Source organism: Bubalus bubalis, chromosome 6, assembly GCF_019923935.1.
Source record: "Bubalus bubalis isolate 160015118507 breed Murrah chromosome 6, NDDB_SH_1, whole genome shotgun sequence".
NCBI classification, from domain to species: domain Eukaryota; kingdom Metazoa; phylum Chordata; class Mammalia; order Artiodactyla; family Bovidae; genus Bubalus; species Bubalus bubalis.
The window spans coordinates 117,115,874-117,129,160 of record NC_059162.1 but is presented as its reverse complement, the minus strand read 5'-3'; the positions used below and the strand labels follow the sequence as shown (position 1 = coordinate 117,129,160).

The following is a 13,287-nucleotide window of genomic DNA, read 5'->3' as shown; positions in this document are numbered from 1 at the left end:
GAGATCGCCCCTTGTCCTCAGGAGCCTGGCCTAAAGGACTCCAATTCTGTGTTTTTAAGGTTAGCCCTTTGCTTCTGTAACTTTGTATAACCACATAAAAAAATACTCAAACAGGCAGTTTTTATACATAAATATATTTCACCTGACAACATTATACAATAAATACTTCAATTAATTGCTGTATAACACACTTATATTGAGAAAAAGGACCGTGCGTCTCCCCAGGGTGAAAGCTTTTCTAAAGTATCTGTGCCTGCTGGGTACAGAGAAATGCAGGAGAGGGCGTGGCCGTGCCACCCTTATCTAGGAGCGGGGGTGGGCAGGCAGGACGCCAGCTGGCTGGTGCTTCCTGGTAGGGTGGGGGCAAGTCCTACTGAGAACTGTGCCCAGCCCGCCAAAGGGCACCCAGCGGTCTGTTTGTGCACATGGTGCCTGGGGTTCCCGTTAGTCAGACTGTGGGGTGGAAGCTGAGGGCTCCTGGGGACCAGTCACCTGCTCAGCCCAGGCCAGCTAGAGAGTCAAGCAGCAGGGTGACTGCAGTCGTCGCCCCTGCCTCTCCCAGGCCTGGAGGCACGCTTGCCAGACCATCTTGGCCCCCAGGAGCTCCTGCGGTACCGGTGTTCCTATGGCCTGTTTTCCATGCAGGAATGGGGGTGGGGTAACTTCTTCAGCAGGCCAAAGGGGCCCTGCATCAAGAAATGGCAGGAACTCTCAGACACCCATCTGTCCACGGGAACAGCCGCCATCCCCCCACCCCACCCCCACCCCCGAATCCCATCACGGCTGCAGCAGGCACTTGTTCCCCAGCCTGCCTACAACGCCCATCTGAACTTGCGGCCACCGTGCCACCCGAGCGGGGAAGATACTCTGAAGAGCCCAGAGCCGGATGGACCCAGCGGGGCTGGACTGTGGTGACTGGGCACCCAGAGCTGTCAGCCTGCGGGGGCCACAGCTTCACCCATCCAGATGAGGGCACAGGGCCTGGCCGCCCCTAATCTGCAGGGACATTCCAGCTCTCTCATCTGGCAGGTGGGCCCGAGCAGCATGCCAGGACCTCAGGGGGACAGGCAAGACTACCTCGTCCGGGAGGGGGTTTGCAAAGGAGGGGATGGTGGGAAGGCCAGGTGAGCTCGTGAGTGTGGACTCGCACACACACGTGAAAACAGCTCTGGACTCACTCTCCCCGTCAGCCCCTATCCCATGTCCCTGGTGCCCAAGGCTGCTGTGCCCAGAGGCCACAAGGACAGGCTCGGGCCCTGTGGTCCCTGCAGGCCAAGCAGTGCCCTGAGGTCCATGGCAGCCAAAGGCACAGCTGGGAGGGGCAGGTGGGCACCAGGCAGGCTGAGCGGCCTCTCCCCTCCTTGTTGGCACGCCCAGCGGGCAGCCCATGAGAGCCCTAGGAAAGATGGAAAAGGTGCGGCCGGACCTCAGCCACGGAGCAAGCTGCCCAGGAGGGGTCCAGGTCTGCAGCAGGCGGGGAGCGGGGGGCGTGGACAAAAACGCCCGCACCTGGGCACGCTGAAACCCCACCCCTGGAAAAGACGGCGTCCCGAGATCACCCGGAGTTCCGGGACCGCCAGAGTGCGTGTGGCCTCCGCTGGCTGCCTGTAGTGGCGTCTCTGGCTTCAGCTGCGGTGGCCAGGGTGGGCAGTCCGGCGGGCTCCCTCCTGCCCACGGCCTCTGCCACTCCGACAGCGCCCCCGGGGTTGTTCACACTCGGGCATGGCGCTCACACACCGAGAAGGACGGCGCTGAAGTGGGAGCCGCTGCGCACCGTGAGGGCGGAGCCACTGGCATTGTCCAAGAAGACGGAGGTGTACTGCCCGGCCTGCAGGGAGGCTCCGCGGTCAGCCCGGACGCTGTGGACCGCAGGCACGCCGACTGCTCGCCCCGCCCTGCCAGCCCAGATGCCTCACCGTCAAACCCAGCACCTCCGACCCCTGTTCTCACGCTTTCTCCCCAGCTCCATCAGCCTCTTGCACTGGCGGGCTCCCTTAGCTCGTGCGTGTGGGGGCAAGCCTCCAGTCGGGGCCAGAGTCAAACTTTCTTTGCAAAACTCAGGCGAGAGGGCGCCCCTTCCACCACGGGCCTGGCCACTGACCCCTCTGGTAGAGCCATCATGAGGCCAGTAGTAGGGCCTGGCTACTCCAGATGTGGTCCAGGCACCCCAGGGTCACATCCCCAGATGTGAAGCAGGAGCTCCCAGAAATGCAGAAGCCAGGCATTCCATCTCAGGACCCCAGGCCCACCACGCCGCCTGAGGTCACCATGCACGGACCAGACCTTTCAGCAAACAGCCGCCGCGCCTGCAGCCACAGCCTGGCCTGCAGTTCTGGCGTTGCTGGCTGAGCCTGGGCGAGCTACTTAACCCTTCCGTGCCACAGTTCCCTGAGCCGCTTCACATCACGGTGGGTTAATGAGTAATTTATGTGAAGCGCTCAGAACAGGCCTGGCCTACTTAGGGTCGTTTGCATGTAAGCTGTTATTCAACACATCTGCAACTAGACTTTTGTTTCCAGGAAATCCTTTTCATCCATTTCTCGACCACCTGCCCTAAATCCTCACAGTCTAGAAAGAGACTGCTGCTTGGGGTTTTGTGTGGAAATAACCTCGTCTGCTTCCCGCAGTCTCAGTGGGCCAGCGGGTCGTGATGTCCTCCCTGGGACAGCTGACCTCTGTCACTGTCCTCCACCACTCCCCTGCCAAACTGAGTTCTCTCCGAAGGGCCGGTTCAGGCCAGCCCTCAACATGGGATGCCTGGGAGGTCAGAAAACAGACGGAGGAGCAGAGCAGAGGACAGGTGTCTGGGGGGCAGGCCAGATGTGGGGAAGGGAGACCCAGTAACACAGCTTGGCTCTGCAAGGACTAGCGAGAGTGCTCCGTGCTGCCCTGACCCTCATCAGGGCTTGGAGGTGGGGGGCACTGCACCCACAGCTCCCGAGCCCACTAGCACATCTCCCTGCCGGCGGTGGTCCCCCCACGGTGGATCCTGCCCCACATACCTGCAGATAGAGAACGCCGTTGACCGAGACGGTAAAGAGCTCGCTGCTGCCCTCCAGCCCCACGACGGCCTCCAGGGAGCTGTGGCCAAAGGAGACAGAGGGGGCGCCTGAGACCCCAGCCCCAGACCCCCCAACACCACCTGCAATGTGTTCCCCATCACCCAGCACCCGGCCAGGCACCACGGAAACGGCAGCCTTGGCCAGGCTTCTGGGGGAGGTGGTATCTGGATTGGGTCCCCAACAGGAGTGAGTACAGGACTGAAGCACACAGGACGGAGCGTGTGCCGCCAGGGCCGCAAGTCCAGGCTCTGACGGGGCAGCTGGAGGTGTGGGGGGCAGGCCCCTGGGAGTCTGGGTTCAGGCCAAGCCCTAAGCAGCTCCCAAACTGGAGTGAGATGTGACCTTCACTCCTGCACGCCTTCTGCCACTACTGTGGCACACCTGCTCTCCACCCGGGCTGTCTGGGCACAGGGGTACAGAAAGGGCAGCCCAGCCCTTCTGAACCGACATCAACCAGAGGATGGATGGGTCGGCAGAGTGCCTGGGGAGGGGCCCTGCACAGACCGGGCAGGGGAGACCTCTGAGGACACGACGCTGGCATCTCAATCGCAGGATGGGCTGCTGCTGCTGAGCTGCTTCAGTTGTGTCCGACTCTGTGCAACCCCATAGACGGCAGCCTACCAGGCTCTGCCATCCCTGGGATTCTCCAGGCAAGAACACTGGAGTGGGTTGCCATTTCCTTCTCCAATGCATGAAAGTGAAAAGTGAAAGTGAAGTCGTTCAGTCCTGTCCGACCCTCAGCGACCCCATGGACTGCAGCCCACCAGGCTCCTCCGTCCATGGGATTTTCCAGGCAAGAGTACTGGAGTGGGGTGCCATTGCCTTCTCCTCGAGGGATGGTATAGTCAGCCCCTTTTGGGTGCAGGTGGGATGGAGGAGGTGGGGAGACCAGGGCGGCGGGTGCGGGATGCGGAGGGTCTGTTTGGGGCAGCGGGCGGGCGCCAGGAGGCTGGAGGAACCTTGCCAGCAGGCGGGAGAAGCCCCGAGGGAAGAGGCAGGCGCCCACTCACGCATGGTGCTGGCACCGGGACTCCAGGCAGATGAGCAGACGCAGGCGGTCCCGGGGGCGCAGCGGCCCCCGCCTCGGCGCCTCGGCCAGCGCTGCGGGGGAGGCGCGGGGGTAGTGATCACCGGGTGGCGGGGCGCGAGGGCGGCGGGGCGACCCCCACCCCTCCCCCAGCCCGGGTCCGGGCCTCACCCACGTGCAGCGTGGCGGAGAGCGCGTAGAAGCCGGCGACGGGCGCCGTGTACTGGCCGCTGGTCAGGTTCAGGCCTGGGCCGCGGCGGAAGGCGCCCTCGGCGTCGGGCTGCAGGCGCACAGACGGTCACCCCGGGCCCGCCGCGCCGCGCCCGCCCGGCCCCGGCCCGGCCCGGCCCGGACTCACCACGTAGTAGAGGCCGAGCTCGTGCAGCGCGCGCCGCTCCACCGACGCGTCCCGGCGCAGGCGGCAGTGGAAGGCGGCCTCGACGCGCGGCGCCCGCGGGCCGGGGGCCAGAGGCGCGGCCAGCAGCGCTAGCACGCCCGCGCTCCCCGCCGCCGCCTCCTCGTCGTCCTCCCGGCGCGCGGCCGGCACCGCGGCGGGAACGCGCGGGCCGGGCTCGGGCTCCGCGCACTCCCGCGTGCGCACCGCGCCTGGCACAGAGCGGGTGATGGTCGCGCCGGGACCCCTACCCCTTCGCGGCCCGCCCCGCCGCGTCCCTCCCGGACACCTGCCCCAAACCTGGGCGCCGCTGAGATCGCGGGCACCGTTACCGATGACCCCCGGAACCGCGAGCTGGGCGCCCGCGCTCGGGAATCCACGGGAGACCCGCTCTGGCCTGCATGGTCTTAGGAACCGGCTTCCCGATCCCGCGGCTGCTCGCGTTTCCTTTCACGCTTTGGCTACCGGGAAGCTCAGGGCTGGTGCACCCAGGACCCCGTTCTCCTGCCTCACCTGTTTATCCTACCGCTTCTCACCCCGGGGCTGCTGCTGCTTTTTCTCTGTTTACATTATTATTGAATCAGGAAATACAGCAGGATAAGCCAGACCCGTCATTTGGGGAAAGAAGCTGAGTGTAAAGAAATTATTGCAGAGAATGTGGAGGTTCTTCAGCCGCTGAAACTGGTCTAGTTAAATGAAGGGTAGTTGTTAGTCGCTCAAGTCGTCTCCGACTCTTGGCGACCCCGTGGACTGTAGCCCACCAGGCTCCTCTGTCCATGGGATTCTCCAGGAGAGAATACTGGAGTGGGTTGCCAAGCCCTCCTCCAGGGGATCTTCATGACCCAGGAATCGAACCTGGATCTCCTTCATCGCAGACAGATTCTTTACCATCTGAGCCACCAAGGAAGCCCTAGTACATTAAATAGAAGTGCGAAAAGACTCAAGAGCTCTCCACAGTGAAATGAACTCTAGTCGGTACTCAGAGCCCACGCCTGGCAGCTGGCCGCAGTGCAGGGATACCGCCCTGGGTGCTAGAGCCCCCTCAGCTCTGCTCTCGCCCTCTGCGGCCTCCAGCCCCAGCCTGCTCCTCCCTGCGCTCCCGGGACTGTCCTCCCTGCCCCGTGAGGGCAGCCTCCTCGGGCCTGCCCGTTGGGCTCTGCAGCCAGCAGCAGAGATATGTCCGGGGAAGAGGCGAGGTGCAGGTGAGGGGAAGAAAGAGGCCTGAGATCTCCCTGGTGTCCCTGCAGGGTTCAGTGGAACACTGTGCAAGCTGAAGGAGCTCTGACTTCTCCCTAACAGTCCCCACTTGGGGAACGCAGGCTTGGATCTCTCAGCTTTTGCAAGCTCAGAGGCCTCCTAGGTGGGGCATAGAGGCTGGTCCCCAGGCACCTACTGAACACAGAGGCCAAGTCCATCCTCCTCTGTGAAGCTGCCTCCTCACCCACTCCTCCCCGACCTCCACCCGGCCCCGACCCACACACAGCCCTGACCCGGGCCAGCACCCGAGCCATGGCCTCCCGGATACAGGTCGACAAGACCAAGGTCCAGCCGATCTCGGCTCCCCTGCCCCCACCCTCCCCAGTGGGGTGTATACCCCCACCACATTCTCCCCAGTGGGGTGTGTATCTCCGCCCTGCCTTCCCCCCGAGGGGTGTGTATCCCCCACCCCGCTCCCCCCTGTGGGGTGTGTATCCCCACCCCTCCCCAGTGGGGTGTGTATCTCTGTGGTACCCACCCCCTACCTTTCAGCAGCAGCTGGAACTCCTTCAGTAGGACCTCAGGTGGGATGATGGGGCCTGGGGGGCCCTGGGGGCCGGGAGGCCCCGGGGGTCCTGGCAGACCAAGCTGAAAGAGAAGGTTGACAGTGAGGACTTCTGAACAGGCAGGACGCGGCTGGGGGCGGGGCACCGTGGGCACCCCCTCGGTGAGCTCTTGCCAGAAAGGCTGGTAACAAGGGAGCGGGGAGACTCCTGCTTTGACCCCTGAGGGAGGTCAGCCTCCACTTCCCCTGAGGAGGCAGTGAAAGCTGCAGGCATAGGGCTGGGGTTGGCGGGCCGCTGGGGGCCAGGCTGGGAAGGAGGCCGCAGTCCAGCCCTGGGGCTGAGGGAGGCAGAGGAGGGCAGGGGGCGCTCCAGGCTGCCCGTGAGTCTCAGGTAGGTCACCACCCCAGTCGGCAAGTGCCCCTGTGCCCGGCCACCCCGAGGGGGGCGGTCCTCAAGGAGCCCTCACTGGACTGGGCTGGGACTCTGCCGGGAGGCGCCTCGGGAGCCCCCAGCTCAGCTTGGGGGTGACGGGTCAGGTCCCGGTGGCAGCCCAGCTGGGGCGGCCCTGGGGAGCAGGGAGGCCAGGGCTCAGCAGGGCGGCACAGCGCTGCCTGGCGCACCCCACCGCAGGGGAAGCGGCCCTCACTGGGGCCCAGGTCAGGGTCAGCAGTCAAGCAGGGCCCAGGCCCCGCCCAGGCTGAAGGACGGTGGGCAGCAGTGGCTGCCCAGGCCCCCGCTGGTCCCCGGACTGTGTCACTCCGGTGCACCCGCAGGCCCCTCCTGCTCGGTCCCTGACTGCCCTGCAGCCCAGCGCAGGCCTCCCAGGATACAGAGAGGGAAGAGAAAGCAGCGAGCCTGGCATTCTAGGGGTGCAGGTAAATGGCCGGAACAGGCACCCCAACCTCAGGGTCATACGGGCCCCGACTTGACACTTCTGTGCTCTCCGGCCTGAGGCGGAGGGTCTGTGCTCGTTGGGAGTGCTCAGGGTGGGGCCGGGGAAAGGCTCGGTGGAGGCTCGCACACGCGTGTACACACACTGGCTGGGCTCCAGTGCTCACCTTCAGCTTCTTGGCCTTGCCCCTGCTGCCCCTCTTGCTGTTGACGCCCTTGTCACTCTGCCTGATGAAGAGCATCCAGGCATCCCGGGGGTCGCTGAGGCCGTGCGCCCGCTCCACGGGGGGCTCCTGGAACACAGCCGCCAGTGGGTTGTTTTGCCTCCCGGACAGGGCTGCCGGCCAAGCAGACCAAACGCTTGGCAAGAGGTCGCTGCACAGGGCTGGCCTCCAGCCCCCTGGGCCCCGTCAACAGTGCTGGCCCCCAAGCCAGCACAGCCCCAGCCCCCGGCCCCTTCCTCCCGGCCGCGGAGGGCAACCCCTGGGGAACAGTCGCTCCTCAGCCTGGACCCTGCAGGGGAAGACCCTGGGCGTGGGTGGAGGAAGGCGGGGTGCCGAGCTTCAGGGCAAGAGGAAGCTGGCACTGCCGGGCCCCTCTCGCCTCCCTCCAGGGGAGCTGCAGTGCGTGCGCCTCCCTGAGGACCGGACCACCGGCCTCTCTGGGGGCTCAGGCAGGGCCACCAACAGCCAGCGGGCACCCCAACCAACCCCCGGGGAGTTCTCGGGAGGCCAATTTCCACCCTCAGGGCTGCGAGGCCTCCCTTCCCGGGCTGTTTCGGGCACCGCGGGTGGGGTGTCCCGCGCTGAGATATGGTGACGCGAGACCCCTGCCTGCCCTTAGGGCTTCTGAGTCACGTGCCCCGAGCTGGGACAGTGACAGGTCCAGAAACGTCCACCCCGCCCCCAGCAGGCTGCATTCTGACCAGTCCTGACATGGTGGAGCTCCAGGAGGTAACTTGCAGGGAGAGGCCTCCGGCCCTGTGGGCGGCAGGCCCTGGACAGTCTGGGCTCCAGGCAAGGCTGCCAGCTGGGAAGGAAACTGGCTCAAGAGGGCTTGGATGAGGTCATGGGCACTGACTCGGGCAGCTGATGGAAGGACCCTGGGATCTTGGAGCCGGCCAGGGTCACGGGTCTCACGGCCACTCTGCAGGGACCCAGGGCCTTCTTTCAGGAGCTGGTGTGGTGTGATGGGGACGGGGCTTCTGTGACAGAGGGACGTGGGTCGGAGGGAGACGCCTCAGAGTGCCCACGGCATCCCCACACCTCCCTGGGTGCCGGGCCCTGCGAGGCCTCCCCCAGTGATTCCTCTCCACGAGTACCAGTGACCCCAGTTCACCATCCCACACCGCCTTCGTGGGAACACCCGGCAGGAGGACTCTGTCCAGGGTGGACTGTGTGCTGGGCCAGCCCTCCCACTGGCCCAGGAAGGAGTCTGTGGAGGGACTCAGACCCCAGTTTGGCTTGAAACAGAAACAGGTGGAACCACATTGATCTGGGGGCCTAGGAGACGGGCTGCGGCAGTGTGGGTGGGCGTCGGGCTACTGCCCTGGCTGATGGAGGTCTCCAGCCTCCAGCAGCTCTCAAAAAGAGCCCTGCCTCCAAGGCCAGAACCCACCCCTGGAAGCACCTGAAGCCCCTCTGTTTCCTGACCATCACAGCCCAGCCTCTGGAAACCCTGCCCCCTGGCGTCCCCCAGGGGGCTGAGGTAGTAGGCTTTGCCTTCAGTCCAGGGGAAATGGCAGGGGGCGACGGGAGCAAGGGCTCTGGGGAGGCCCCTCCTGGGGAGTGATCGGGGCTGCCTGCCACTGTCACCTGTCTTCAGTGGGGGCATCGTCCCCAAGCGGGGGCGTCGTGGTTCCCAAAGTGATGCTGAGAGCAGAGGTGCAAGCCTGAGCCTCCAGGCACCGCCCACAGGCATCTTCAGAGAAAAGAAACTCCAAGCACCCTCCCCAGAGCCCTCCCCTCCCTGCCTGGAGGCCCCACCCACACTGAGGGCAGCTCTGAAGGCCCCAACCCCCTGGTCACCCCCAACCGGACCACCCGCTTCTGCAGCCAGAAAGGAAGGAGCAGGGCAGAGCTAAGTGTTGGCCAGAAATCACACATCGGAGCCCGGCACCCCATCCAGACACTTTCTCCCTCCCTCCCCAGTTGGCAGGAAGGCAGTTGTTTATTTCCAGAGAACAGGCACCAAAGAGATAGGGGGCAGGGGTGGGGTGGGTAGGGGTGGGGGTCAGGGACTTGCTCACACTTTTACAGATACCCTCTTCCCAACTTCAGGAGGATGGAGTTATTTACACTTTACGAGTTTCCCAACCTGGAAGTCTCCAGAAAACAGGCATCTCCCCCCAGTCCAGTAGAACTTTGCTTTTCATGACAACCCCAAAAGCCAAGGTCAGGGCTGGCCCTTAAGGCGCCGGGCTGTACAGGGGGCCAGCGCCCAGACCTCCGGCGCCAAGCCCGCAAGCTAAACGCTTTCCCATCCCCTATAGAGAGGGGGACACCCGGGTCAGCCCCGGTCCCCGCGGGCTCGCGACGCCCCGCTCCCCGCCGCCGCGGAAGCGAGCGCGCTGCGCCCGCGAGGCGCCCGGGGACCCAGGGGCGCGCGCTGCGGGCGGGGCGGCTGAGGCCCGAGGTCTCCAGGGCCCAGGCGGGCCGGGCGGTCTCTTACCGGCGGGCGGGCGGCCGGTCCCGCGGGCAATTCGTTCCCGGGCGGCGTCTCCTCGCGGGCGCGGCTCCCCGAGGGCGCACCGGGCTCCGGGGAGCCCAGGCCCACGGCGGCGGCCAGCAGACTAGCGTAGGCGAGCAGCAGGGCCCGCGCAGGGCAGCGGGAGGGGGCCATGCGGGCGGCGGGTGCCTCTGGCCTGCGATCGCAGCTTCTGGACTCCTCGGCCCCGGGCTCCGCGCCTTATAACGCGCTTGAATCCCCCGCCTAGCGCGGGGCGCGCCTCCCCGCCGGGCGCCGCCTCCCGGCTCCTGCGCGCGCTGCAGTCGTCGGGGGTTGGCGGGGGGCGGTGCGGGGAGGCGGGCCGCCCCACCGGGACGGTGCAGGGAGCGGCGTGTATGCTGCCGGGGGGTGCGGGCGGGCCGCGAGTGGGGACCGGGGGCGCGGGGTCAGCAGGGGCTGCGAGGAGGGCCGCGCGGGGGAGGCAGGGGCTTGGGGAGCCGCGGCTGGCGGGGGCCGGAGCGCCCCCTCCTGTTGGGCACGTTTCCTCTCCGCTCCGGTCCGTCCTGCGCGCTGTCCAGCGTCTGCTTCGCGGGCACCCGGACGCCCTTCTCCAGGCCACGGGGTATCCCGTCTATCCTCTCTGTCCCGCGCGCCTCCTGCGGGGATCCTGAGACGCCTCTCCGTGACCGCGCGCTGGGTCTTACTAGATGGATCACATCTGAGCCCGAAGACTGCCAGAGCCCCTCTTTGGCGCCCCTTTCCTAGGCGGCGACCCCTCCCTGCTTCCCACGGCCGCGGCCCACCCCCCCCCCGCCCCCCCCGAGCTCAGAGACTCGCTGTTCTTCCCGGCCAGGCGCACCTGCGGGAGCCTCGGGAGGCACGGGGCGAGGGGCACGGAGGAGATCTACCGCCTGGGAGCGGGCTCCCTGAAGCCCAGATTGGGAGGACCGAGCCCTGCCTCGAACTCGCTGGGGGTCAGGGGCAGATCCGACCGGGGACCGGGGACCAGATACCCGCAGCCCCTCCCTCCCCCCCAGATCAGGACAGCCCACTGGTGGACCCAAGTGGCCAGCCTGAGCTCCAGGCTCCTCCCTGAAGAGAGCCAGCCGCTCACTGCTCCCTGCGCTGTTTGTTCTGTGACCCGCGCGTGACCTCTCTACCTGACCCCCAACTCTCCCCCGACTCCCCCGACTCCCACTCCCCGCCCCCACCCCCAGGCTGGCACTCCAGGCTCAGGCTCTCCTGTGCCTCCCTTAGGTGCCTGCCCCTGGTGGGTAAACTGCATCTTATCTGGGGGCTAGGGGGAAGGGCACTTCTGAGGAGCGCACCTTACCAGGGCCTGCCGCCCGCACCAGGGATGCCTTCCACCTCTTCTGAGAAGAGGGGAGACCCCCCCCCACCCCGTCCTGTTTCAGAGAGTGGCAGCCAGGGCCTGGGGGAGGAGCCGAGGGCCATCCTCAGCCCTGCCGCACCACCTGCGGTCCCCACCATCCTTGGACTGTTTCCAGGGGACGGGAAAATCTGCACTTTAGGAAAAGCCTTAAATATGATGTTAATGCTCCTTCTGGTTCTGCCTCTTTCCCTGTAAGATGGTGGGGTTGATGGTAGTTTTAGATTTCTTAAAGGAAAAAAATGCCCTTCCCACCCTGAGAATGTGTTCCCCCCCACCCAGGGATCTGTGTCCCATAGACTCACTCTATGAGACTTAGACTCTGCAAATTAGAACTGCACAGGAATTCCATCTTTGTACATGTTTGGAGTGGGGAAAGGTGTCAATGGAATAAAAAAATAGAAATTCCTATAGAAATTGCAGCTTTGCTGTGGTACATTACACAGTGGAATATTACTCAGCTATTTAAAGGAATGCATTTGAATCAGTTCTAATGAGGTGGATGAAACTGGAGCCTATTATACAGAGTGAAGTCAGAAAGAAAAACACCAGTACAGTATAATAATGCATATATGTGGAATTTAGAAAGATGATGACCTTATATGCGAGACAGCAAAAGAGACACAGATGTAAAGAACAGACTTTTGGACTCTGTGGGAGAAGGCGAGGGTGGGATGATTCGAGAGAATAACATTGAAACATGTATATTACCATATGTGAAATAGATTGCCAGTCCAGGTTCAGTGCATGAGACAGGGCGCTCAGGGCCGGTGCCCTGGGATGACCCTGAGGGATGGGATGGGGAGGGAGGTGGGAGGGGGGTTCAGGATGGGGAACACATGTCCACCCATGGCTGATTCACGTGAATGTATGGCAAAAACCACCACAGTATTGTAAAGTAATTAACCTCCAATTAAAATAAATTAATTTACAAAAAGAAAAAGAAATTGCAGCTTTGCAAGAAGACATGTAAGAAATACTGGTTTATATTATATGCATTCAATAAAGTAGATGAACTTATTCCATTGACAACCATTCAGTAGTTTTGTTCCAAACAAAGGCATTTGCTGCAGTATTTGTAGATGGTGTTGCTGGAAGGCCTCCGAGAATTCAGGGTTTCTTGGGTGGCTTCTCACTTCTGGCCCCACAGGCACATTGATTAGAAAGCCAGGCACTGAAACTTTGTACTGACATGCGAGTGTGCTGGGTGTGTGCTTCAGCATTAAATATTAACAGTTCTGTTCTGTTTCATTTTGGGGGTGAGACCTTGAGACCGTGAGATGCCGAGTGTGGGGTGTTTTCATTGATGAAACCCGCAGTCTGCTGGCAGAGAGGGGCGTCTGTCCTCGGCCTGTGCAGCTCTGTGAGTGGTACCTTCATGCTTCTGAAGAGGCTTGTCCTTACCCAGCATCGCATTCACTTCCCATGGTCCAGCTGGTCAGCCCGTGCAGCTGGGGGCTCACCAGGCACTCACAGCCTGGGCTTGGGGCCGGGCTGGACCCCTTTCCCCCTGGGCATGGTGCCATCTTCACAGCCACACGTTTTGCATCAAGGTCCTTCCTGTTTCTGATGATGAGCTGGAGGGGTTCTGAACTATGGCTCTGCCTTTTCCCTGAGATGGGCGCCCCTCAGGCATTTCCTGCGGGGGTCTGGCTGTGAGCGAAGCCCGGGGCAATGCGCGCAGCTGCCTCTCTTGAACCAGGGGCTCATCACAGAGCTCTCCCTTCCCTGGATGGCGGCAGGGGCCTGAAGGTGGCTGGGCTGTCCAGGAGCTTCTGGGAGCCTCAGCCTCCTTGCCTGAGAGCTGGGGTAAATGCACGAGTGTCCTCAGGGCCTGCTGTGGGTGAGGTGCGGCCCCAGAGGGTGCTACGTGGAGCTGTGAGCGAGGCCGGCTGGCCTGCCTTCCGGGTCATCATGTCGTTCGGGGGGAGGGGGCCCTCAGACCTGCCTGAAGACAGAGGCCCTGGGCCGTGGAGGCCATGACCGAGCACAGTCAGAGCCCCGGCCAGACCCAGACGCAGGTCTGCTCGGCAAAGATGGTCCTCACACAGCCCCCTGTGGCTCTGGAGGAGGCCCATCTTGGGATCTTTAGA

The 13,287-nt window shown here is 63.7% G+C and overlaps 1 protein-coding gene across 1 annotated transcript; it reads right to left on the bottom strand.

The window, feature by feature from the left end:
- Positions 1 to 115: 115 nt before the first annotated feature.
- Positions 116 to 10,079, bottom strand: ERFE (erythroferrone). The gene is made up of 8 exons (XM_025289265.3): positions 9,808 to 10,079; positions 7,305 to 7,430; positions 6,226 to 6,328; positions 4,448 to 4,695; positions 4,261 to 4,369; positions 4,073 to 4,163; positions 3,003 to 3,081; positions 116 to 1,828 (listed from the first exon to the last, which is right to left on the bottom strand). The coding sequence occupies exons 1-8, from the start codon at positions 9,976 to 9,978 to the stop codon at positions 1,730 to 1,732; spliced, it is 1,026 nt and encodes a 341-aa protein (XP_025145050.3). The 5' UTR covers positions 9,979 to 10,079; the 3' UTR covers positions 116 to 1,729.
- Between the last annotated feature and the right edge of the window lie 3,208 nt (positions 10,080 to 13,287).